Here is a 26,410-nt window from a genome sequence, read left to right as displayed (position 1 = left end):
AGCAACATACCTATGTTTACACTCGGTAACAGTGTTTGGATGTAAATTATCTCATTTACATCATTTGCTACGTCTTCGTTATTGTACTGGTTATTCAAAAACAGAGCGATAAAACGAGTAACGATGTCAAACGTAAACTGAGCTTCATAATAGAAATCATTTCATCTATTTATTTGGACAATTCTATAAATTATTGATACGCTCGATCTTCGGAGATTGATTTAATTTCTAATGAAATTTAAAATGTTTGAAAGAGTAAAAAAGATAGATAAATATATACAATTCGAACTATCACGTAAATAACATACATTATATTTTTATAGAAAAATATGTTACAAGTTGTTTCAAATAAGTACAAATAGGAAATAACGTAGGAAATAATTTCGAAATAAAAAATTGATAAAAGTACGTTAGAGAATGTTGGAAGGATTAAAAATGGATAGGTATGGAGCGATTAAAAAAACCTTGATGAGATTGTAATTAGATTTATGGTACCGGCTTATTTCAATGTAGTGAGATCATCACGGAAGTCAAGTTTAGCTACATATTCCTTTCTTCGTCTACGGCGATCGAACGTAATACGCGCGATATAATCACAGAAGTGTATAAGCATGTTTGATTAACATAAAATAGAAACGGCGAGAATAGCGATGGAAAATCTCGAGTAATTAGATTCTGATTGCAAGAGGTACACTTGTTCCGGTGCTTATTGAATCAAACTACTTCGCGCCGAACCTGTTACCCGGATACATTTGTCTCTATTTCGTAATTAAACCCGGAGTAACAATAATAAATGCAAGCTAACGACGAAGTATTATTTTATAAATTCATATGATATTATTCTGTGACGCTATATTTCACACTGATAAATTTTTATTTCTGTAAAAGTTACGTTATTGTATTAATTCTTAATTTGATAATATGAGAAGGAGATTTCGCGTTTTAATATTTAAAAAAGCACGAATTTTGTTTATGCGTGTTGTACAGAGTTTTGTATTCTTAATACTTTACATTTGTGTAGACTGTTTACATTTCACGGATTAATAAATGTTATTTTAATGTTATTTTTCTTCAGATTGTTTTATATACAATAATACTTCATGAAAATGAATACAGAAACAATTAACGATATAGAGAAAATATAGTCGAAAGTTTAGGATATGATTTTTCATTTGAAGCTTTGTTTTTAACAGAAACTTCCTCGAAGACGCGTGCAATTAATTTTTGACTAAACACATCTAAACTCGATTTTCTGAAAAATGAAGCCTCGAAGAACAAAATTTTACCTCTTATACCTAAGTTGTTTCCAAATGTAGACTAACATCTTGCTCGTGTCTTGCTATTCTCTGTATAATAATGTTATAAAATAGTTTATATTTTTGGTTTCGTTAACATTTTGATTCACTTATTCACAGGCATACATGAGGCCAAAGAGTACAGCGGTTCAAATTACAAGAATCGCGGCTGTCACCTTGGTGACGATGTCCGTGATCCTTGGAAGTTTCATCCTCGCAGCATCCTGGGTCCAAGCTCGAGCATCCTGCACTCCTGAATCGATTGCTGCGATGCAAGCTGAACTTAGGTTGCAGCAACAGCAACAACAACCATCATCCATTACATACCAACAAGGTGAATTCTTGAAACATCTGCAACCAGAGGCTCTCGTCCAGGTAAGTGATCATAATGAAATAAAAATTCTGCAGGAATTTACATGCATATAAAATTTCGAATTAAAGATTTTATTTTATTTAATTTTCTTGTAAAATATCGACCTCCATTTATAAGAATAACCATAGTTTATTTATATTTTGAAGGAGTTATATTGCGCGATATTCTACAATTCTTGTATACACAACTGTTTCATATCTAAAAAATATTTCATTCGAATGAATTTATTGTGCATTATGCTTTTGTTCCAATAAGAAATGTTATTCTAACTCGTTCTTTGGAAAGATACCAGGTAATTCGTTATACAAATTGTCAATAAATCCGATACGATAACTCGTTTATCAACGAGTTCCTTATTTTTTAAGACATCACTTTTCTCATGTTTGTGATAGAAATATATTATATTATGCTCGTGTTCGTATGAATCAAAACCAATTTTCTTGAAGATGTTTTGCCTTATGACGAAGAAACGTGTGAGTTAACAGGTTTGGATTTCAGGAGAAAGCAACATACCATTATACGTAGGTATATGAAAATTGTATCCGATATAAGATAGTATGATCTTTACAAAAGTATGAGATTAAATAAATAGAATGGAAAGCATGCAGAAGAAAAGGGAGAAAGAAAGCTAGTCACTAAATGCAGTTCTAGCAACATGGATGCATTACTGAAAGACTTCGATTTGTACTTTCAAGTAGGCAAAGTAGTTGTTTTGCTCGTTTATAATGCATGCACGAGTTTAAGAAGGCTTGTCCCGTGTAAAATTTCTATACAAAGAGTTAGCCTGCTACCAATGTATCTTATTTCATTCGTTCAACGCGGTGCCAGCTTTCGAGATTTCTAAATTTTCACCTCGATTTTAACCGATTGTAAAAGATCAACCGGCTGATCGATCAGTTCTCAACGATCCTTTCCAGTCGAATGGAGCTGTTTGAGTTTATGATGGAAAGTGAGGAAGGGAAACGAAGGAGAACGGCGATAATATGATTAACGCTGACATGCTGAACAAAGAATTCAATTTGCTTCGCACAGCAAAAAGATTGAAATATACGAACGCTGGGAACTCGAACAAGTTTTAAATTTCCGATCAAACAATAGCTAAATATCGAAGCTCAGCGCTGTCTTGCACGATTAAATTAATATTGGCGATGGAAATTTTTGGAATCACAAGTTGCAAGTTGTCAATGTTAATAAATACAATCCATATAACAATCACAAGTTTGGTAATAAAAAACTGGATTTTTGCAAGAGATGTTTGCAAATTACGTGTCGTCTGATTATCGGATTTGACGAAAGATTATAAAATTATTATAAAATTATAAAAAAAGAGAAATCCGTGTATCTTGCGATTTGTTAAGTTATTAATATTATCAATGGATTATTGAGTATAAGAAGGAAAAGAAATCAAGAAATCCATTTTTGTTGAGAATTCGATGCTTAAAACGAATTAATCAAATTTTTCATTTAAAACATTCAAAACATACTTTTTTAAATAGGAACAACGTGTTGATTAAGGATATGAGGCTTTAAAAAATTTATGGACTTTGACTGTCTATACGTCTCTGGCAAATTTGAATATGCCAAAATCTACAAAATGCACATAATTTGAACAAATATACAGGTTATCCAAACTAAAATATTGTAGAGAACGAGGTAATCGTGTATTTAGGTCCTATGAATAATTTTAGTCACGTTCGTAAAAATATGAATCTGCATAAATATTCACAGTTGTGTGCAATACATGTACGAAGTTTCGTAAAATGTCAAGAGACAGTCAATGTTCAACGATTAATGTGACGATCAGTGTTTGAAACGTTCAAGAGGTTGGTAAAAGTACGTATTCGATCCCGAGATTAAATAAAAATATGGGATTGTTTAATAATAATAAAATAAGTTAGAATAAAAATTGCTTTCCTATAAAACACGAAAAAATATCACTTCGTGCAAGTGTTGCGTAACTTTACTTTCTTGTGTATTATTATAATGTTAGAAATTCAAATGGATTCTTTAATGATTATCTAATTTGCTTCGTATATATGTTACTTTTATATAAATTTAATGTAACTCGCTGCTCTAGTTCCATAATTTCAAAAATATCTTTTCAAAGCAATAGATTTCTGGATTTAATAACAGCTACCCCTTCAATGAGTATTAGTATTACGCTTGAATAATCGTGCATCTGCAAGAGATGCAAAAGCCAAGTAGAAGTGTGTTTAAAAATGAAAGTGAAAGTTAAATGAGAAAGTGGTATAGTTGTTGCTTTACAGCGAAGAAGTTTTTCGACGATAAAGCTATAAAAAGAAATCAGCCGAGGATAGATATCCGACTGAAAGTTAAAACTAAAATTATCTATATAAAATATAAGTTACATCGATTACAGTAAAAAGATTAATTATTGGTACGATACTTTATCCATTTATTCAGCATTTTATTTTATTTTCTTTAATATCCTTTTCTAATTGTTTTATTTTTCTTACAAACAAGCATCGTATTAATTTTTAACAAACGATACTAATATGTAATTCCAGTAGTTAATTTTAAAGAAAATAAAGGAAACGTGGCATGAATTGTCAATAATATTAGTTGAAATTATTTGTCACTCGTAAGCATTCGTATTAATATGATCGAGAAGTTCGTAGGTTGTTCGATATGAATTTTAATGCAACGATGAAAACACGCCTTTTATGATGAGACAGCAAAGAAGAATCGCTTCTCACGGCACTCGATAGAAAGAAAGGATCGTGCCTGATCTATGGTCACGCCCTTCTTTGTGGTATTCACTTCGATATTGTTGGCAATAACGAACTACCGTGATTTATCATGATTTATCGCTAACTTTTTCATCCGGAAAGCCACAAAACCTGATTTAAAGAACGACTCTTGTTACTCGATCGGCTATTCGATTTTACACGAATTGCTTACCATTTATATTGCTAAGAACTTTATACAAGTACATATTTGTTCCCGTATCTAAATACAGGAAATCTTATAAATTGACGTATCTTTTACTTCAATACGAAAAATGCTTCATTGTTAATTTCTTATTTTATAAATATTTTAATATTATAATAACGGGATTTTATAGAATGGCAAAGTGAAAGGAAGTTGTAGGAATAATGGAGAGGATGGAGGATTTTATTACGTTGAATGTTCAATTTTTCCTCATCTTCGATTATTTGTTAGAAATATTCCAATAATTAGAGTTAACGATATCGAATACTCTCACTGAAAATTGGTCTAATATTATGTTATACTTTAAAAATCATTAAAGAATCGAACATTTAACGATTGTACTCAAGTTATTGCGTACGTAAAATTATATCGAAATTATCGTTATTCGTTCTTAATGGCAGAAGAAAGATAATTATAAGGTTCAGCGAAGAAAGCTTTTGCCAGACCGTATTTAATCTCCGTGCTCTTAATCCGTCCCATGCTCTTTTAATGTCCATGAAAATAATAGTTGAAGGAGTATGTTAATGAGTAAATTAGTCATAAAAAGTCAGGAACCTAGAAAGCGTGGAATTATTTACGATCGGGACAGGACGTACACTCTTGCGCACTTTTATTGGCAAAGAGGAAAAGGAGAAGCAGGCAGAGATCAGAAACAGCCATGCAAATTCCAGTCTCTTATCTCGTGTGCATTGTATATAACCTCAATGGATTTTAATTTTGCCATATCACGTCTATGACTGTTAATGAGTTATTGCAACAGGAGATACGAATCGCCATCAGGATTTTTTCATCGTCAGTGTCGAACGACACTCTTTGAATCTCGTTATTTCCTCTGGAGCATTACAGCTTTCTATAATCATCCTTAATCGACGCTTAATTGCTATTAAAATGGGGACAAGAACAGTGTTTGAGTCACCTGACACCTATTTAGAAGAATCTGTGCTAATGTGTTTCAAGAGGAAAATAAAAATAAACAATGACAAATAAAGTAAAGATTCAAAATGCCATCAACTTCGAGACTGTAATCTTCTGCAGAAAATTTCATATCGTATTGTATCATCGTATTATTACACTGCAGATAATTATGCATTTCTGGGAAATTATGGGAAATTTGTATATGTATATATTCGTAGTAGGCAAAAATGTACAAATATACAAAGTGAAATACTTGTTACGACACTTATGGTGCGAAACAAATCTGCATTAAGATGTGCCATTTTCCTTTACTTGCCTAATTGCGATATAAATCTGCATACTCTATTTATAATTTATGATAAATTACTATTTAAAGGAACGCGAACGCGCTTCCCATATATATACAATCCTTTTAATAATCCTTGGAAGATTGAAAGATCCAATAATGGCGTACTTATAAACTCGTTAGATCTTCTATAGGTCGGAAATTCAAACGTCATAAAGAAATTAATTAATCCCAGCAACGTTTCTCGTACTTCAACGTGCAAACGATTTCCCACGCATTACGTTTCAATGGGCAGTGATTTAATGTACATTGGTTAAAAAAGTGCTCGATCTAATTTGTTTTTCATGCAATTAATCGGCAGACAAGTAGGAGCAACGCGAGAATCGATGGAGCGGGACGGGATTCGATTATTCAGCATCGCGCGTTTCGATTGTCCGTCGGAGATTTCAATGCCTGGTACCGATTAATCCTCAGGACGAGTCTGCCAGCTCACGTTCGAACTGCGCGTTTCTCCCGCTCGTAAATCGTCTTCTCTCGAGAAACCTTTTGTATGCAAAGGATAGACGACGCGGAGGATTCATCAGTAGGAAGAAAAGGACAATCAATTCTGGCATCGAGTGGTGTAGAGAAGCAAAGAAGAAAAGAGTTAGAACGCGGAGAACGAAACGCGCTGAAACGGTGTTGACCGGTGCTAGGAGCTGCGTTCAAGGAGAACCGCAACAGCGAATTACGTAATTCGGGTTACGTTCCTTGATGTACGAGTGATTTTAACGCGAAACAGGAAATCACCTTTTTGCTTCTTTCCACTCACAAATCTTGCCACTCTTCCGTTTCGATGGTTTATGACAGGCCATTCTATTCGTTTCGTTTAAATTCGTTTAATAAAAAGGGATTGAATTTCCTTCTGATGCTAAATTGCAATTTTTCTTTTGCACAGGACTTTGCTATTTTTGGTTTCGAGGTTTCTAGAAGATTATTTAACTTGTAATTAAAATGTTGATGTCTTCTTGCAATTTATTTAATCAGGCGAACGTAAATCAAGTTCTGATTTTAAATTGCTAATTTTTTGCCTACACGATTTTAGTATTTTTTCTTACTCGTGAAAATTTGCGGCAGATTATTTATGTTGAGATTAAAATACGAATTAGTTGACGTTCATTTAATAAGAAGAATTTCAATCAGGTTTTAATCTTAATTCGTAAATTACTTTTTAGACAAAATCGTACGACTTTCAGCTTCGAAGGTGTACCCGTTAATATCATTCAATTTGTAAATAATGTCGTTGTTATCGCACTTAATAGAAATATTTGTCAATTGTTATTTATCGTTATTCATTTAATGCTACAGTCATACGTTTTGTATCTAATTCATTGGTGATATTTTCTATCATGAAAGCCTCCATAACGTTGTATAGTTAGTTATAAAAATCATTTTACTTTATCAATAAAATATTAGGTATTAAAATACTCTGATATTCCAAGGAGGACTGACGTACATAAAATCTCATTAGTACTTCGTTTTTAATTTCAATCTAATTAATAACTTGTAATTTGTCAAGGTTAAACAACGCGAAGGAGGTGATTGTTATTAACGTGTGATAAAAAGTACATGTGTTACGGTATTAAAACGAGGACGTTCTTGGACCAATCGGAGCGTGTAAAGATTCTTTGCGTTCTTGTGGGACAAGGACGACGATCGTCCACTTGAAATAAGGCTTTGCAGAAAATTTCCATCTAAGATTTGTAACGACTGGTCGAACGTGGCTTTTGTTTGCTCGTATACGTTCAGAAGAATTTACAAAAAAAAAAAAAAAAAAATACGTGTGACGGTGCTCTCAGTCACGGAAACCTAAAAGTAATCAAGGATGATGAATTGATTCTCAGTAAACAAGAATCTGTGGGAATAATAATTTCGACCTTTCAATGACATTGAAATATAAAAAGAAGATTTATTCGGCAAAAATTAAAGATACTAAAGATAATAAAGAAAGATAAAGATTGTTTGTGAAATAAAAGATTAACGAACTTCGGTATCGTTTGATAAATTATTGGCCATTAAGTAACATATTTTGATGAATGGTAATCTTTTTGTTGAGAAATATGTTTTATATTTTGCTACACTGTTGAATAATATGCGCATTCAAAGCAACGCGCTATCGTTTCTGCAATATATTTATGCTTCGATGGTTATTCGAGAAATTTTAAATATAATCTTGGCATATTTCTTTTTAAAATATAATTAACATAACTTAAATCAATATAATCCCTCTATTTGACACGGAAATTAATATCTTCGAGTATTCTTGTATCTTAGAAACTTTGAAATATTTCTAATATCGGTTTTTATATTTTGCAATATATGCATCAACGAATCTCTGACGAAAACTGGGTCAATTTTGTTTTACTTTAAATAAATTTATATTTCGAAACATTGCAGGCGACATAAAAACCCACATGTAACGAAGAAACCCTTTTTCAATCCAGTTATATTTCCTTTAATTTATCACACAGTGGCCGATTTTCACTTTACGATTAGTTGCATTAGAATCATACACAACAACAGAAATACGTTGTTAGATCGGCATTTCAGTCACGTAAACTGATCTTACTTTCTATCAACTGCCTTAAACGAACCGGAAACCACGCTATATCCACGTTATTTGAGTATCCAACAGTGCACAGAGACGTTTGTAAAATGTCGAGAAAATCATAAGAAAAGAAAAGAATTTCTTTTCTCTTCGCATCACATTGCCCGAGATGTAATTCGAGAGAGAGATAAAGAGAGAGAGAGAGAGAGAGAGAGAGAAAGGGTGAGAGACAATTCACACTTACTAATTAATCAATCACGCGTTGAAAGTTAAATACCTCAGGATGAGCATTAGCGCCTATTCTCTTTTCCTGCTAACAAGTGAAAGTTCGCGTTGGAGGAGGCCACGCACTCGACTCTCTGCTCAACAATCGATGTTAATTTTGGTATTATGGTTCCTTGGTAACCTAACTCATACATATACATACGTTCATATAAATAGAACCTGAGACGGTAATATTTTCGTGAAATTTGACATCGGCAATTTAATAATTAATTTTTATAATTTACGATATTCATCGATGCAATATCACAAGTGGAAAATAGATATCGTTAAAATAGTAATTTGAAGGATATCTGCTTAGAATCATTTGAAATTCCAAACTTCAGATCTTTTACCCTCTGTGTAAAAGAAACAAGCTTTTTCGCTTTAGAACTTTGAATTTAAGGCAAAAGTATGTAAGTATATGTTTATATGTATTAAAATGTTTAGAATAACAGAGAATGTCTATAGCATCATAGTTAGTATAGTAAAACAATGATTAAAGTACTTGGAATACTTAGAGTACAATATTATATTTAACACGGTACTTATAATAAAATAATTGCAGTCTCTAATTGTAAAGAAATAACACCTTTTCATTTTGAATTTCTATTTTTACATTTTAATTCAATGATATATACATATTTCTCTTATATATCATATTTTATTACCAATCAGAATATAGTGTACTGTATGAGCCAATGCGGTATCTTGAAGAACTGCCACTCTTAAATCTCGTGATGATGATACCTCCTATGACGAGTCTTCTTCAGCCTTCCTTCGAGTCTGCTGGCCAATTAACTGAATAGCACAACAGAGAATATTTTCGCTTCCCTAATGAAAACCTCACGTCTATCAAGTATCATGAATCAGCAATAGCCTGCAGGGCATGGAACTATTAAAGCTGTTTTATAATATAATCCTTAATAATGTACAGTTATTATAGACTTGGAGATATAAATCCTTTAGAATCATTTATATTATTCGTATTCCTCTTGAAGGAATCTTCAAGGAAGTCATTTTGTAGTTTTAATCGCCTTGACATTAGTCACCGTTTCGCGATTTACGACGAAGAATCGAAGTCTCCAGAACGAAGAAGTTCTCGTACGGGTCATATTTGTTGCTGTGTTTTCTTAATTTCCAAAGTTTAATAACAAATGAAATTTATACGTCGCCTTATTTACGAATATGTTTCTTTTTCATTGGTTCGTGTTCGGGAATGTCGCTGGCAAGAGAGTTTTAAGTAATTCGAACGCAACATTGTGCTTTTTTTTTCGCTGCGTTCGAGGGGAATGCATTACGAAACGTTCCGGTATATGCGAGTCGTTCGATTGGAACTAATTTTTGCGTAACGGAGGAAAGAAAATTATTCAGTGTTTACGTAGTCTTTTGCCGGAGAAAATCGCCGAAGAGATTCCACTACTTTCTACTATTTCCTTGACTTTATTCGTTTTCTTTCTTTTTTCACTTTTTGTTCCTGCGACCTGCTATCGCCCTGTTTTTCTTTTTTTATTCTCAGCAGTGCAGAAAATTCAATTCCAACGTAGTTTAATGCGCGCATGAAATTTCTTTTTTGTTAGTTCCAGCTTGATGCAAATATTTCGTCATTTTACATTTCCTTGTTTAGTCAAAACCAGTCGGACAAACAAGAAATTAATTAAAAATAGTTAATGTAAATTCAAAGTTGAAGCACAACTATAAGCCTATCTTCTGGTCTGTAACAATGTAATTTTATAAAGTTACACATTTTTCTTGAATAAATTCTGTCTCCAGAAAATTGTATAATACTAACTACTAGACTGAGAATATTTATGCACGTTCGTATTTCTTTCGAGCATAATCAGAGAAATGGAATACAAATAAAGATTTGTATCGTCCTTTAGATACTACGACTATTTCATTCAAATACTATACAAGGTGTCTCGTTTTAACCAACTCACGTAAATATCTCTGAAACTGTACGTTATTCGAAAGATCGTTTCAAATAAAACCTACTTTGTTTCGAGAGATACATCTTGTGATGTTCACAAATCTTATCGAGATTTCAAGTTGACTTTTGTCTTTTCTTAAATTGAAATCTATTTCTACGTATATTCTTTATACTCCGTTGGATGCGTTTTGTAATTCTCTACAAAAAGTATTAACGTATCTGGTTCGAAACGTGATTAATTTAAAAGATATTTTAACTTTAATCTTGTGGAACCTATCGCATGAAAAACAAGGGAAGATAACGCAGTATTTTTATGTTTATGTATTCCTTGACTTTTATACGCTCAATTTGACGAAATTAGTATTATTATCTTAATACCCGCCTGTAGGGAATTAAAATCTGCATTGAACGGTGTATAAAAAAATGTACAGTTCTATTTAAAGAAACAGAGGTCACCTTGAGATCTCTAAAGCGCCTTCATCTAGATAAATGACCGACGGTCGTCGTAAGGCCACGTTGAAACGGAACAAGTTCTACTTGTATCGCGTTTTCGATACATGCATAGTTTACAGGATATTTGCGTGCATTAATTAAAATGAGACAGCCTATATATTTATCCTATGTTACGTTATCTATACTTTGCACATATCAATTCTTTTTAAATGTATAGACATTCCTAATCGAAACATACTAATCACACATAAAAATAGTAATGTGTGTATTCTAAAACGATTAACAGCAGATGCATAGCATCGACACGCAATATTTTTCTTATAAGCTCCCCTAGTAGCTATCGTAATTGCTTGTTCACAATCATTTCATATAATTATCTTTCTATTATTTTCATAACTGTTTTCTTAATTAGTCTTTTTCCGAATTTCTTTTGTAAATATCAACCTGTCGTACGTTACTTATGCCTAGCAAGATAGATCGCCGAGTATTTCACAGAGAACAATTCGGTTTAAAGTACATCGATATGAAAGCATCCTGAGAGGATGCTGTGGCGTATTTTTGCGACTCTCGATGGAAAGGTACGTAGCACAACGGAAAGTGGGTTGCCCGTTGCACGCACCGGCAGCAAGGTGAACGTTCTCTAAAAAGATTTTCTCTCTGCAAACTAACTGTATTGTTACCTGTCCGTGTCTGAGGCGTTGTGTTCACACGCTGCATCACCTTGATGATAGAAACTGTTCCTTATCAATTATCAAGAATAATTTTCACTCGTCCAACATTATGCTCTATCTGTCTACGCATATACACACGTATGCTCGCGTTGCTGTGTGTTGTACAGCGACGATGATGTTAGCATAGATTAGAAAATTCCCTCGCTCTCACGGGAATCTTCTAAATTTCACTTTTCCTCGACGTAGCTAGATTTTAAATCACTCGGCTCGCCGTTTATTATAAGCAGAATGTAGGATAATATTTATAGCGTAAGATAAAGTATAATTCAGAAATATTTGCAAAGAACATTTTCGAATATTAATCAATATTTATTGATCGTTCATCTGTTAAATTTTTTGAAGAAGAAAGTATGAAAAGGAATGAAAAATATAAATATTCTTTCGATTTTAATGTTTCTTTACGATTATATATGTACATTAATTATTTGTTTTTTACGTAAGATACGAATATATTGTAGCACCTTTGCTACGAGAGAAACAGGATGATGTAAGGTTCTGTGAAAAAGTTTCTATATATCATTTGAGAAATTTGAATCAAACTCTCGTAACTGCTGCATTATTATTTTAAATCTTCCCCCCACTATTAGAACATATGATAATTTTAAACAACATTTAAAAATTATTAAGAAATACTACGTATTTAATCGGTCCACTTGTGCAATAAATTTAATTACAGTCGAATGAAACGATTCCTTCTTTTTAACACACCGATCATCTGAAGTTAATTACATACATGGAACAGGCAGATCAAAATACAATATATTTAATTCGTATTCAAAAGTTTAAACCTATATATATATATATATATATTTCGAAATAACTATTTGCCCATTTAAAAAATAAACATTTAAATTTCATTTAAAGTATTTTAATTTATTCGATAAATCACTTATATCCACAGAAACTGCTACCTCAAATCAAAGAGTACATACATCCCTAACATAAGACCATCATTAGCTTCGCGTTCTCGATACCAAAGGTAATTATCAATCATTAAATTTCACTCTTCCAACTTAAAGTGCAACAAATCGTGATTCCGGGAAAAGTAATTTATCCTACCATATTTGGTAGTTAACAACAGTCAACATACTCCTGCGCTACACCGTATGATTCTCTATACTCTATCGGGATAACTATTATTCATACTGGAAGATTTCCGTGATTAAAAAGCCGTTGTTATCGTATTAGCATGAAAAATACCTTGTTTTGCACATGACCGCGCTAAAAGTGTTAAAATAAAAAAGCAGCTGATTCGACTTGTTAGCGATACTATGCGGTTGATGCAAAAGTGTGCCGTCGATTTCCATCTCCCAAGCGATGAAGGCACGCGAGTGCAAATCTACATCATTGAGAACGCGTAGTATCCTATAATGTAAGACTGACAGTGTGCAGGTCGCTTAACTACGATGATTACCCGCCATAATAGCTCGCTAATTGATAGGCAGCTCGCAAAAGGGGCTTGCAGGATTTCTAAAGAAAGCCTGTAGGATCGCGTGGTCGCGAGCTTCTCTCTCTTTCGCGCACTCTGTTAGTCGCGATACCGATTTCTTTGTCCTACTCCTTTCTACTCTTCTTCTTTTGTATATTGCATGCGACGCCAAGTCCATCGATTTCCTTTTCCTCGTGAAATCCTTCCAACAGTTCCAAGTCGGCCCACTTCTTCGACCGACTCGAAAGTAAAATTTAAATATGTTGCACGAAACGTGTTGACGAAGCGTTTGTGAAACAGCGTGCAATGCAAAGCGGTTAAGGAACTCGGATTTTCTTTTTTATTTCAGAGAATATTTAAGGTATTAAACATTTTTATTTTCTTCCCGGTGAATTCTTTCGGACTTTATGAAAAAGTCAAATAGAAAATATAATTTAGAACGAGTATCCGACTGGGTAGGTTAATTTAATTTAAACAGAAACCGGAGCATGCAGCGACTTCGAATAAAGTAAGATTATTTATTAACGGAACTATTATATCTGGGAAGAAAATATTTTAGACGAATTTGTATTTTATAGCTACGGAGAAACTAAAATTCATTAACTAAATTATGTCGAATCTAAGCGAAGGAACTGTGATTTTTGGATATTAATATACATGATATACAATAATAAAATTAAAATTCGATGATTGAATATCGTTTTACGTTCGTATACGCAAGAATCGTGTTGCGGAATTAGAAATCAGTGTCGTATTATTGATTGACGTTGCAAAACCGATGGTTATCGCATAACCATCACGTACAATATATTGTCCGTTCTTAGGCAGTGATTTTATACGAAACAGGAACTTCACGGTTGATTTCTATAAGTATTCTACTGTTGTTTTCTAACATGAGTCACGAATATCATTTGATAAAATAAGAAGAAAAATTTTATGAGCGAGTAAACGACGATGCTAAAACACTCCAACCACCTGTGTGCTCGAAGGGTTAAGAAATTTCACTTATTTCTTCTCGTTCTAGCTTGACGATTATACAGGTTGTCGCTCGTGCACCGCAAAATCGTTTCTACATCCTGAGCAATTTCCCAAGTGGAAAGTGGTCGGTCTGTTACGGTACCGTCTGCATCTACTCGCAATCGCAATCAATTTCATTCTTTCAATTTACAAAACGTAACAGTTTGTAAATTTCGGTTTCTACTGGAAATTCTAATTTTATTGAAATTGTTAATTAATTAGCAATTGAAACATCATGGAACAGTGTTCACTTTAAGGTAAACATCGTGATACATAGTTTCATAGCGATGTTGGAATCAATGTTTTCTTTTTTATTATGATACAATCGAAATTACGGATCGCTCTTTCCTCTTTCTTGCATTTAATTCGAATTTTATTCTCTGCGAAGATAACGCTTTTAATAATTTTGTTCCTACTGTTGAAATTAATTATCAATTAAAAGCGTTGTGCTATGCATTTTAAAACAGACCTCGTTATTGTTTCATATCAATGTTGGAATCAGTGTTTCCTTTGTACGATGCAACGATGGTGTTTTAGTTTGGAATGAATGTAACGTTAATAATCCTTGAATAAATAGTGTTACGCGCTATATACATATTCTATGAATGTGCAATAAATAGAGCGTATATTGTTGCAGCTGCGTTCAGCTGTTTTAGGATTCCTTAGGCAAAAAATAAACGATATTTACATATTGTGTAATTATTATTTCTCACGTCCCTCTGAAATGATAACGTGTGAAAAATACAATATTTTCTACATAATTAAAATATTATTCTTCGTTGCAAATAGGAGAATACTTTTCGCTTTACATTGAAACAAAATGAAAAGGCAGGAAATAAAAAACGTATCAAATTTTTAATAAAATATATTGTTTTTATAATTGAAATATTACGCTAAGTTATTCATTTATTCGGAGAAACATATTAAACTTTAATCGAATGGTGGAAATTATCAGTAAAAAAAGGAAATATATTTTTTATCTATATGATATTTTATCCATATACATTACATAATTAACGCGGTCATTAAAAAATGAACAGATATAATATAATCGCGTTTTTATAAAATTCAAATTATTTTTGGCTCGACTATATCTATATATGCATGTACCTAATAAAAACCAGCTATCGCTTCTACATATAGCTCCAATACTAAACGAGTAATACTAAACGCGAGATATCGACCTGAATGCAACAAAGTATCAATTCAGTTTCTCATACTTGGTATTCGCAGGCAAAAACATCGTATTTCGTTTTGGAATGGTAGAACTTTCTCGTATACTTGAATGTATGATCAAACGTAGCGATACGTATAGCTGTGGACTGTGAATGGGTAGTGGGAAGATCGAAGTTTATTTCTGCGAGTCTAGAATTGCGAAAACCAGAAGCTGGTCGGTAGCTGAGCCATTCCGGCTACCTTTCATTACGTTCACCGATATTCTAGAAAGTTGTCACTTGGACGAGTAAAGCGAGAGGGCCCCGCTTTTGCCAACCAACAAACAGAAACTGTGGAACCGTCCAAGCTCGTCAGAACCTGATGCAACTTAACGTTTCTTGCACGATAATGGTTTCCTGCTGGCCGATCACAAATTAGGCTCTCGAAAGTACTCAGCAGCAACTTCCTTCCTATCACCGTTAACCAAATACGTATTTCACGTCGTTTCCTGGTCTATAACTCAACGATAATCTAATTTTCTAGCGGTCATCGCTTGAACACTGACTTGATTACGACTAACTTAACACGAAACGATTTTTGAGTATTTTAGGTTTGATTTCAGTAACTTAACCGTCTCTATTCTCTTCTTTTGCATCTTTTCATTCGGGAATTTGCCAGTCATTATGTTATAAAAAGTATGTGGAGGTAGTTTAACTATGTCACGTGTTTTGAACCATTTTCAATCCAATCGTGCTTTTCATCTTGTCAGAAAGTTTCTCGTACCATGGTTTCGAAGAAAGTACGAGAGAATCATTGTTCTTATATCGATGGTGATTGTTCGTTTCAATTTTATGTTTCTCAACTCTGCTACATAGTCCGAGATATCTTCAACTCAATCGGAATTTTCTTTCGTTGAAGAAGTTTCTTAACTTTAAAATAAACACGCAAGAATCGTCATTATATAATATAGGTGATTTCTTGTTGTTGTTGAAATAGGTGATTTTTATGCTAAAATTTTCCATAAGTCTGTTACATTCTATAAGATATATTCGATCGCATCACCGTTAAAAATCCTCGAAAGTTTCAAACATTTCCCCGAAACGTTCGAAACGTTGAAATGGTTATATTGTATCTATATTTATATTGTATTATATTTATCGAAACGAAATCAGAACTGGATCGTAAAGATCCGAAGATCGTAACAGGACGAGTCGTTGCTGCAATACGTCGCATTGTTAACGGGATACTTTATTAGAGTCCACGAAACCTCGGTCAGTTTCATTTGCAGCCAACGCTAATTAGAGCGTGTCGCGATAGTTTATTGCTTCTATACGACCATCGTTATTACTATCAGCGATTAAATATAATTAAAATCCGGACAATAATCACATAGACAGCAGGTGAAATAATTGGGTCGTGTCGTTTCGTGTAAGCTTCTCTTCCTGATAAGAGAAATTGAAAGAGTATCTGCGAGTTGGAGACCGCGAAACGAAGACAAATCGTTCCTGAAGGCTTCGAAAGTTGAATAAATATCGCCATAGTAATCATTCGTTGATGCAACACGTTTTCTTCCTGGTCGCGACATCGGGTCGCGAGTGAAAGTGAACTCTCTTCGTGTTATCGCGGTACAACCTCGATCAGAACGATGGAAATCAAACGAGGATGAGACGCTCGATTAGCTGGCACGATCCTTCAACGCAAACAATTTTTCTAAGCGGAAGAAACACTTTGCGCTCGACACGATGACCCTTACGGTTCTTTTTATCTTATCTAAGCTGACCAGACTGGTACTCGGTACGTCATTTGAAACGGGATTCTGATGTTTCGCGAAGAGCACGATATTCGTGACTCGATCGGGTTATTTTCATAGAGAACGTTAATACTCTGTGAACCAGATCTACGTTGTTCTCAGACTGGAAGACTTTAACGATGGTTTCAATTTTAGTACGCGATTTGTCACGAGGAGAAACGAGGAAGTGCACGCTATACGGCTCTCGAAAGTATTATTTGTACACTTATCAAAACATTTTTGTAAATTTTATTAATGAAGCAGTGAGATATTATTGTGACGATTATATTGGAAAACTTTGAAACCATTTTAAAGATATATATAGGTATAAAAGTCACAAGACGTTTGGTGTAAACATATACATAATACAAAATTACGATGTAACATGAATAATCTTTAAGATATGAAACATTACAGATGATTCCATTGAATATCAAGGTTCATTAACGGAATATTAAACTTTTTAAATACTTCTGTAATCTTTGCGAAATATGTATATACTTGCACTATTTTTATACTTTACCAGTATTGTTAATAAAATTTCAAATTGTTATATCTTTTATTTTTACATGGGATTAACCATCGGTTCTACGTTATGTCTTCGTATTAATATTTATTATTAACGATTTTATAGACTTTTGGAAAATTATGGAACGAGAGATGTTAAGGAATATTTTCTCGTTGTGCAGGATACCAGTGACATGAAGGAGGTTCAGCAGTCTCTCGCTGAGCAAACACCATCGAAGAAGGAGGTAGAGCCAGACACCAAGGACGTCAAAGTCCACAAGGAGGATGAGAATAATTCAAAGTCAGACAACGAAAGCGGTGACCATGACGACGATGACGATGACTATGATGATGACGAGTTTCCTCCCGTGCACATCAAGCTGCCTCTTCAATTCGATTTTGACGAAATTGCGGGCGTAGGTTCACTAATTTTACTACAATTTCTAAAAATTGAAAAATTGAAAGATTATCGAAAGCATAAATGGATCGATGCACGAAATTAATAATTTTCTATATTTGTCTCTTTGTTTTGTTCTTTAGACTTTGATCCAGGAGGCACGCAGCAGAGTTTCTTGCGTGGTTGAGAGACGAAGAGCTGATCAAGTGATGGACGGTGCTAACAACAATAATGTCGATAACAGTACTGATTCTCGCTACCAAAGACTGAGTGGAGAACGTGTCGCCATTTTGTGCGAATCTGGCAATCCTCATCAAGAGTATGTATGATTTGAAGTGTTATGCCTCCTCCATGAAAGAAGTTTTAGTGTAATTTATTAGATTAAATTATAGATAGAACATTATCAAATTTGTCAACTGTATGGAAATTAAATAGAAATACAAAGTAATTTCATTTTATTTAGTGACGTTACTGGTGAAGCTTCTTAGTTTACAGAAAAAGCAAGGAAGATCAATTAAAATTAAAAATAAAAGACTTTTAATGCAGTCTTGATATAAAAATACTAACAATTTTTAAAGATTTAAAATAATTGAAAATTTGAAATTTAATTGAATTTTTACACACGAATGATATATATTTAATTTTCAAAATTTTCAGGCAACAAGATCAAGAGATGCTTACGCCAATCATCATCCCATTGGGAACCGTCCAAGTACCACTTCAATCTCAGGAACCGAATCCAGGTTATCATCAGTATCAAGTACACACTCAATATCAAGTTCCTGACATGCAGCAGTTACCACTTAGCGATCCACGCGGACTTAATCACATCCCACCTGGTATTGTTCCCCCTGAATTGCGAAATATCCCTCAGGTAACCATGGAAATGAGGCCTCCACGTATGGGACCACAGACGCCCATGATGGGACCGCAAAATCCTGCAATGGGACCACAAGTTAGTATATCTTATATTAATATGCAATAACAGAAAAATTAATACTGCCCCCTTTTTATTAAAATAGTTTTCGTCTTAAAATTAAATAGAAATCGAGAATAGATCCATTTTCCAAATTAAAGATTTTGTCATATTATTATTTAGAACTAAATTTGCAATATTTACCTAAAATTCAACGTTTGTTAAACTAAATCAGATAATTGTTTTTATTCTAAATAATTACATACTATATCCTCTCATAATTAATCAAACGACGTATCTCTTACACTTTGTTTCATTTTCGCTATAGAAAGGTAAATAAGGCTTCTTTACCACCGTTAACACATGTATCAATCTTTATTGGTGTAATGAATACTATTGAATACACCACTATTATACTCGTGCTATTCTGAATATATAAAAAAATCATTTACCACTATGATAATTAAAATTTAATAACTTCATTCAGGTTGAAGTGCGCCGAATTCCCATCGAATTGCGTCATTTCTCGGCGAATCCTATGAGAGGTATGCGACCACCAATGCCCCAAGAACCGCAACAAGTACCCGTGATGTATCAACAAGTTGAGCAAACGGGAACGTATGGTCAAGAACAGGGACCAGCCATGATGCCTCCGCCAGCACCACAGCCAGAAGCTCAGGTTCACGAACAAAGGATTATTCCTCACGTATTGATCCCGCAGACCGAACAACATCCATCTCAGATGCCACCGCAAGTGCAACCTCAAGTACAACCCCAGATGCAACCTCAGCCTCAAGCTCAGCCTCAACCACAACCACAACCGCAGCCTCAGATTACTGAAAGACAACGTTCACCTTTCCAAGGAATTCCATTCGAAATTCGAAGGATCATTCAACAAGTACCTCTAGAGATTAAGAATATCATTCAACATATCACTGGTGAAGCAAGACCTATACCCGTACAAATACCTGAAGGTGCTCGCCGCGAGGTAATTCATTTATTTGAGATATTTATATTACATTAACTGAAAATATAATTGGCATTAAAAATTAATTGATCTTGGAAATGAAAATTAATAGAAAAATATGATTTTTTAACGATCAATCTTGATTCATTTTAATTTCAATAAATAATTTTAATGTTCATAATTTTAATTAAACATACACATATTACATATGTAATAATAATAATTTAACATCTGTATAATTGTACATGCGAGATTGTCCTATTATTTCTACTATTATTAGACGATAATATCGAATGTAATTTTTTATTTATTGAAATAATTTTATTTACATTTTTCAGAACGTTCAAGAATTCAAACCGTTCCCGGAAGGAGCTCAGCCCATTCCTCTGGGACTTCCACTTCCGTTAGAGGTTCGAAATCTATTGGAGCATGGAAATATCGAGGGTCGCCAGCGACCGGATGGTTCCAACGAGCAACAGGAAGCTAAACCTTTCCCTGGACCGGAAGATGATAGCGAGGAAGAAAGGAACTTCCCTGTACCAGCGGAAATTCGTAACATAATTCATCAGGTAAAGAACAAACTAATCAATTTCAGACATAATTTCAAATTTTAATTTTATTTTAATTTTAAATATCAATTTTAACGTTTCAAAGAAAAATTTTATTTGAAATTATATTAAAACTTATCATGTGAGGACAATTATTCTGTATAAATATTCTTTTACATATAATCATTTGATTAATCTTACAGTAATTTTATTAATGTTACACAAATATCGTACATTTTTGTAGAGTGTCATATTTCGGATTTCAACCAACTCGTACATTATAAAATATCATCGTCTTTGTTTACTTGTTTATAATAACAAATATTATCTAAGAATAAATGAGAACCGCTGGATCAGCAATTTTCCACTAATTTCATATCTGGTAGCGTGGCCGAGCGGTCTAAGGCGCTGGTTTAAGGCACCAGTCTCTTCGGAGGCGTGGGTTCGAATCCCACCGCTGCCATATTTTTGCTACCATAGTTATTTTTACTTCATCTCTTTTTTCCAAGTATTACGATTATTTAAATTTTCCATTTTATCGTATGCAATTAGTACATCAATAATATGTTAATTTTTAGGTTGTAGAAGGTAATGCATTCCCAGTTTCAAGATTTACTCTGCCATTGAGACCTGTAGAATCCTTGGAAATACCTGTTGAGGCTCGTGCTGAAGTTTCTGATAATCAAAGCTCCGAACAAGAATCAGAGCAAAGACAGCAGGAACAACAACAAACGACTCACATGATGATGCAACAACAACAGCAACAGCAAGTGCAACAGCAACAACAAGAACAAGAAGAGGAAAGCCGCCCACACTGTGAGTAGATAACTTAATTTTTACAGATTTTTTATTCTTAACTTCTGCTACATTTAAGAGTATTCGTAATTCATGGACTTTTATTTAATCTCCATTAGTATTTATCAAAAAACTTAATTCCGTTTTTATATTATATGTAGATGCCATAAAATTTTAAATATAGAAACTATAAAATTTTCTAATATTTTCACTGTTCTAATTTGTTCACAGACGTGCAGCCACGTTCGGTGCGTTCAATCCCAGAGGCATTCACACACCGCCGTGAGAAGCGTGTACGTCGTTGCGCTTGTGATTGCGCCTGTTAATTTCAGTTGCAGCGAATCGGATCGAATGTCCCATCTTACCCGGTCAAAGAGAGTGTCCCAAAAAAGAAGAAAAGCATCTCGAAACATGTTTGACGAGTTCTCGTAAACCGAAAGAACATTTTTAAGGCGATCCCTAACACACGAACGTTACCCTCCTCGGATTTCACATTTTTGTAGATCTTACGAAAGTAAACTGGACCTGGTACATTACTTTTGTAGAAGACAATATATGGGACGAATGTCGCAGAGATTAAAAACGCCGTTAAGTTTGTAGTATTATACCGCTATAAAACAGCAAAGTCACGAGCGTATTTTTATTTAGGCTGTTCATAGTACGATCGAAGAAAATAAAATGATAAAAAAGAAAGAGAAGTTCGTGGCTCAGAAGATACCGTAGAGAGTAGACATCTATATCAACAGAGGTACACCTACAGTTAAAGAGAGAGGAAGATCTATTGATTTGGAATGATATTCTTTTTTTAACTAACACGTTTTCAATGAAGAAAATCATTACAGTTTCTTCTTCTAGTGATATGACAATCGCGTACAGGGAGAGAATTGAAGATATGAGGAAATCTGTGATCGTTTCTTTTATTCGCGTCGAAAAGAGATAAGAAAACTACACAGAAACAAAACAGAAGAAGAAACTAATAATTTTTTTTTAAATAATCGGAGATAAGTTTGTAACCTTTTACGGCGATCGCTGTATATTATGTAGATGTGGCTTAAGAGAAGCGTTATTCATTAACCAGCGTCGTAATCAACATTGACATTTTCGTTTGGTTACTTTTAATCGGTTGTGTGCTTAGAAGAAGCGAAAATAAAGTGTGAAGATCCTTCCGTAAAATCCAATTTCCGATTTCGGCGTGTATGTTATTACTTTTTTCTGTACTTACAGCGTCGTTTCTTCCAAAACATCATTACATCATTTTTGCATCTATCCTAAATTGTTTTTAAGGTATGGATATTTTATTAATCTGTATTTTCTGTATTACATACACACACATATATATTTCTTTTTTTCATGACAATTAATAAAGCGAAAAGATTATTGGTTTAGACTCGATACCCTGCGAACGTCTCATTTTATTATTTTTCTTTTTTCAAGATAGCTTATTAATCATCAACAAGTACATGGTTTTAAGACATCTTAAAAGAAGTATACGCAAAAAAGAGATATTTTTGATAAGAAGCTTTTAACGTAGATTGGTAGAATGTAGCGTTTCATTGTAATATTGCGCCTGAATTAATAATATTAATAGATAGTTTAATACTTTTATATTGTATCAGATATAAACAATCAACTTTCACAAAGTACACGTTATTCCTTGTGCAGGATTTTTATATGATAGTTTATCCTAAAATTCTTTTAACAAAGATATTATGTAGAAGACAAAGTCTTAAAGATACAATTCGACGAATTAAAAACTTGGACCATGCTTAAATTTACGTCCTTAATAAATCATTAAAGTAACAATATTATTATTATTATCATTTCTTTGAATATAATTGACTAGTTTTCCTAATTAACTAGATTTCTTACAATGAACCTACTTAATAAAATACGATTAAATATATTAACGTAAGTTTCGAAAAACAAATTTTTATTGAAGCGTCAATTTTATACCTACGTTACTGAATATGACATCATTCAATGGCGTAGGTTCGCAAAACCGAACTGAGCATGCGTATAACATGTCAGCTCGCGACGTACGAGCGGTTGTTTAGCGTGTGATCTTACACACAACACTGTTGCGTTATGGTTCGAGTTTGTTATGATAGTAACTAATTATTTTTGAATAAAAGTTTGTATATCGTTCCACGTATTTCGAAAAAAGGATTACGTCGGGCGTTATTGAAGGTGAGCACGTTCAGGAGTATACATTGTGTCGATAATCGTCATGACGTAGCACATTTTTAGATTTCACAATTCTATTTAGAAACAAACTGTGTGATAGATTAATGAGTTTTAACAATAACAGAACAAAGGGCGAAGAGTTCTGATATCGTCAATCTAATCGGAGTCATCCGCTCAAAATGATGAATTTTGAAGGAGAAAAAGGATCTACAAGATCCTCGTCATCACGAAATATTTGTTGCTGTCTCACAACAGCTAGATATAACAGTTCAAAGTAAATTTCCTAATTCGTGTTTAAATGATTCTTACATGATCATGATTTCTCACTCAACATTCAATGCCATGGTAGGACTTTTGTAGATGCACATTAACCATATTCACTTTTTAGTGTATATAGATATTACGTAGACGATCCAACCTGAGTGTACTATCAACTGATGTAGACAGATGATATGGACAAATTACAGAATCAGAATAGTCACCAACTGATCCACTGTAGATACAATAATAGTAATAATAATAATAATAGTAATAATAATAATAACAACAGGTTAACGGAATATTTTAATTTGGATAATCGCATAGATGATCCACTCCGTAAGCAAAGACAAAAAAGAAAATAAGTTGTATATACCTAGTAAATAATAAAAAACATATATTTATGTAAATTTATAGGTGAGCCGGAAGTAACAATGAATTTGAATGCGGGCTCAGCTCAATTATCATTTCATCCATGGGAAGAACCAGAAGAGGATTTATTTGACTATGAAATTGATACTTTGTATCAAGATATGAATACAGAATCTGAGGTAAATTAATAAATATCATACAAATATTTTTTTCAATTAGTTACGTGCTTTGAATTGCTTTCTTGCATATATATTTATATTATATGTATAATATGTTAGTGCTATATTAACTTCAACTACGTTCATTTATAGGAGCAAGTGGTACCATCCAGTCAACTAAGTAATAGTTATAAATATCCTGATGAACTTACCATTTCTGATGATGAGGTAGATGAAGGCATATTTGAAGATGAACCAGTATCTAATTTAGTATTGCCAGATGACAATAACAGATACAACTCACAACCTCCGTGAATATCTACTTGACTGTAGTTGACATGTTTGTAGAGTAGCACTTTGTGCTAATTTGCTACCAATATCTAATGTTATTCAGTTTTCCATCCATCAGCAAAAATCACAGAATGTGTAAAAAGTGTTGTGGTAGTAACATTAGAACATTGATTGCTGTTTTATATTAAAATAAAACATTCCAAGTGGCTTTTTAATTCGTAGACATTGTGATGTAAGTTTCTACTTTATTTACATATAATGATGATTTATGATTTACAACATTTGTTTCATATTGATATAAATTTTAGTTAACATTTTATTATACAAATGGAATTATATGATAGAGAGAAAGATATATAATACAATTCTTCAGTTAAGTAAAGTATTATTTAAGTGTACTTTGAGGACGATTATCGTCATTGTTTAAAAGAAAAAGTTGATGAAAGATGGAATTACTTTTAGTATAGATTACATAAATAAATCCATTTTTATAAAGTGATGTGACATCACTAGACTCGTCAATATTCAGTAATAAAATATTTGGTTAAATTAATACCAATAACATTCTACTGTTGCACCATACAAATGTTTCTATTAATATTATATATGAGATATGAATTTATTTAAACATATTCTAAAATACACTTAGAAAAAATAATAGCGAAATGATTTTAACTGGAAATTATATATATTGGAAATATCTTATTTTTACTATGATGAACATATTTTGAATATAATATTTAAATGTATATTATCATTAAAAACGTAATTATTGTATACACTCTTAAATGATATACTCTAATTAATTACATATGTAATAAAAGATAAAATAATAAAATATGAGAAACCATCCATCATAAGTTGATCAAGGGTGTATGTTTTCTCCTTTATATCATATTTATTAGTATTTCAGAAATTAGTATAAACAATTGATCACTGGCCTAAACAGTCAAATTGAATATTATTTTCTCATAGAATAGAAATACTATTTCTTTACAAAAGATATTTTTTCTTAATACGAAATTTTTATACAAGATCATTGATTGATATAATTTCAATGTTTTTAATTTTCGATATCCTTTTTATTTTATTTTCTATTTATTAAGTTCAATCACATCATCACTAGGAACACAGTCATATTGAGTGGGTTAATTCAATTCAGTATTCTTGCTATTCAGGACATAAAGTCACTGGAATATTTATGCTTTACTAGTTACATATGTTAAGTTATTACTCAACTTCTAGATGGAAGAATCATCTCTATGAATAAAACAATATTCTTCTATTTATATTCGAAGAATTAGGTAATATGAATATTAATTTGTTAAATTGAAATGTTAAAGAATATTAATATTTTACGATTCTCTTAAATTCTTAAATTAGTAATTTAATATTGTTTACTAGCTATTCTCTGTTCAATTTTCTTACAACAACACGAGAAAGATATAAGGAAAAGGGCCAGGTACGTTCACTCACTCATAAAAGCAAATAACTTCATAATCGTGATTTCTATAAATTATAGTAATTTATTGAATTACGGTAATCGTGCATGAAACCAACGCACGATTTAATAACTGGGTCAATAAAAGAAAATGTAAATACATAATATAATTTATCATTAAATAATTGCAAGCTATCGGAGATAATCTTATATTATGTATGTAACCTATAAATTATGTATTAACAATCTTGCTGTCGAACTTGAATAAATAGTTCATAGATAGTATTCGGTGTTGCGTTTCATCAAAAGCAGCTTTTTCTGTCACCCAACACGCGATCCAGCCTACACAATGTCCCACGCTAGAATTACTTTCGAACTCGTGTTAGAAGGTGAAATCGAATCA

General features: G+C 32.9%; 2 protein-coding genes and 1 non-coding gene across 6 annotated transcripts in view; all 3 read left to right on the top strand.

Annotated features, from left to right (window-relative positions):
• LOC117159139 (uncharacterized) overlaps positions 1-22,481 on the top strand; it is a 33,702-nt gene extending 11,221 nt beyond the window's left edge. Inside the window, exons 2-9 of the mRNA XM_033338701.2 lie at positions 1,416-1,670; positions 17,863-18,096; positions 18,221-18,396; positions 18,735-19,032; positions 19,481-19,981; positions 20,299-20,529; positions 21,087-21,324; positions 21,535-22,481. Of these exons, the coding sequence (XP_033194592.2) occupies positions 1,416-1,670; positions 17,863-18,096; positions 18,221-18,396; positions 18,735-19,032; positions 19,481-19,981; positions 20,299-20,529; positions 21,087-21,324; positions 21,535-21,629 (2,028 nt within the window). The 3' untranslated portion in view covers positions 21,630-22,481. The remainder of the gene's footprint in view (positions 1-1,415; positions 1,671-17,862; positions 18,097-18,220; positions 18,397-18,734; positions 19,033-19,480; positions 19,982-20,298; positions 20,530-21,086; positions 21,325-21,534) is intronic.
• Positions 20,890-20,971, top strand: TRNAL-AAG (transfer RNA leucine (anticodon AAG)). Its single transcript has one exon. It is a non-coding gene; the product is annotated as a tRNA-Leu (tRNA).
• Positions 22,482-22,844: 363 nt separating the features above from the next.
• Positions 22,845-26,292, top strand: LOC117159140 (uncharacterized). Of its 4 annotated transcripts, none has more exons than XM_076622238.1 (4): positions 22,845-23,490; positions 23,876-23,997; positions 24,163-24,296; positions 24,429-26,292. In XM_076622238.1, the coding sequence occupies exons 2-4, from the start codon at positions 23,940-23,942 to the stop codon at positions 24,588-24,590; spliced, it is 354 nt and encodes a 117-aa protein (XP_076478353.1). In that variant the 5' UTR covers positions 22,845-23,490; positions 23,876-23,939; the 3' UTR covers positions 24,591-26,292. The 4 variants fall into 4 exon arrangements, with proteins under 4 accessions (XP_076478353.1, XP_033194597.1, XP_033194594.1 ...); XM_033338706.2 differs by having other exon boundaries at positions 23,876-24,084; XM_033338703.2 differs by having other exon boundaries at positions 22,845-23,761; positions 23,876-24,084.
• Positions 26,293-26,410: the final 118 nt, after the last annotated feature.

The sequence above is a fragment of the Bombus vancouverensis genome, chromosome 1 (assembly GCF_051014615.1).
Source record: "Bombus vancouverensis nearcticus chromosome 1, iyBomVanc1_principal, whole genome shotgun sequence".
Classification (NCBI taxonomy): domain Eukaryota; kingdom Metazoa; phylum Arthropoda; class Insecta; order Hymenoptera; family Apidae; genus Bombus; species Bombus vancouverensis.
This window is presented reverse-complemented; position numbering and strand designations above follow the sequence as displayed.

Coding starts and splice junctions, on each gene's coding strand:
- LOC117159140 (XM_033338706.2), top strand. CDS start 23,940: ATGGACAAATTACAGAATCAGAATAGTCACCAACTGATCCACTGTAGA. Junction 24,085..24,162: donor TCGCATAGATGATCCACTCC/GTAAGCAAAGAC, acceptor GTAAATTTATAG/GTGAGCCGGAAGTAACAATG. Junction 24,297..24,428: donor ATATGAATACAGAATCTGAG/GTAAATTAATAA, acceptor GTTCATTTATAG/GAGCAAGTGGTACCATCCAG.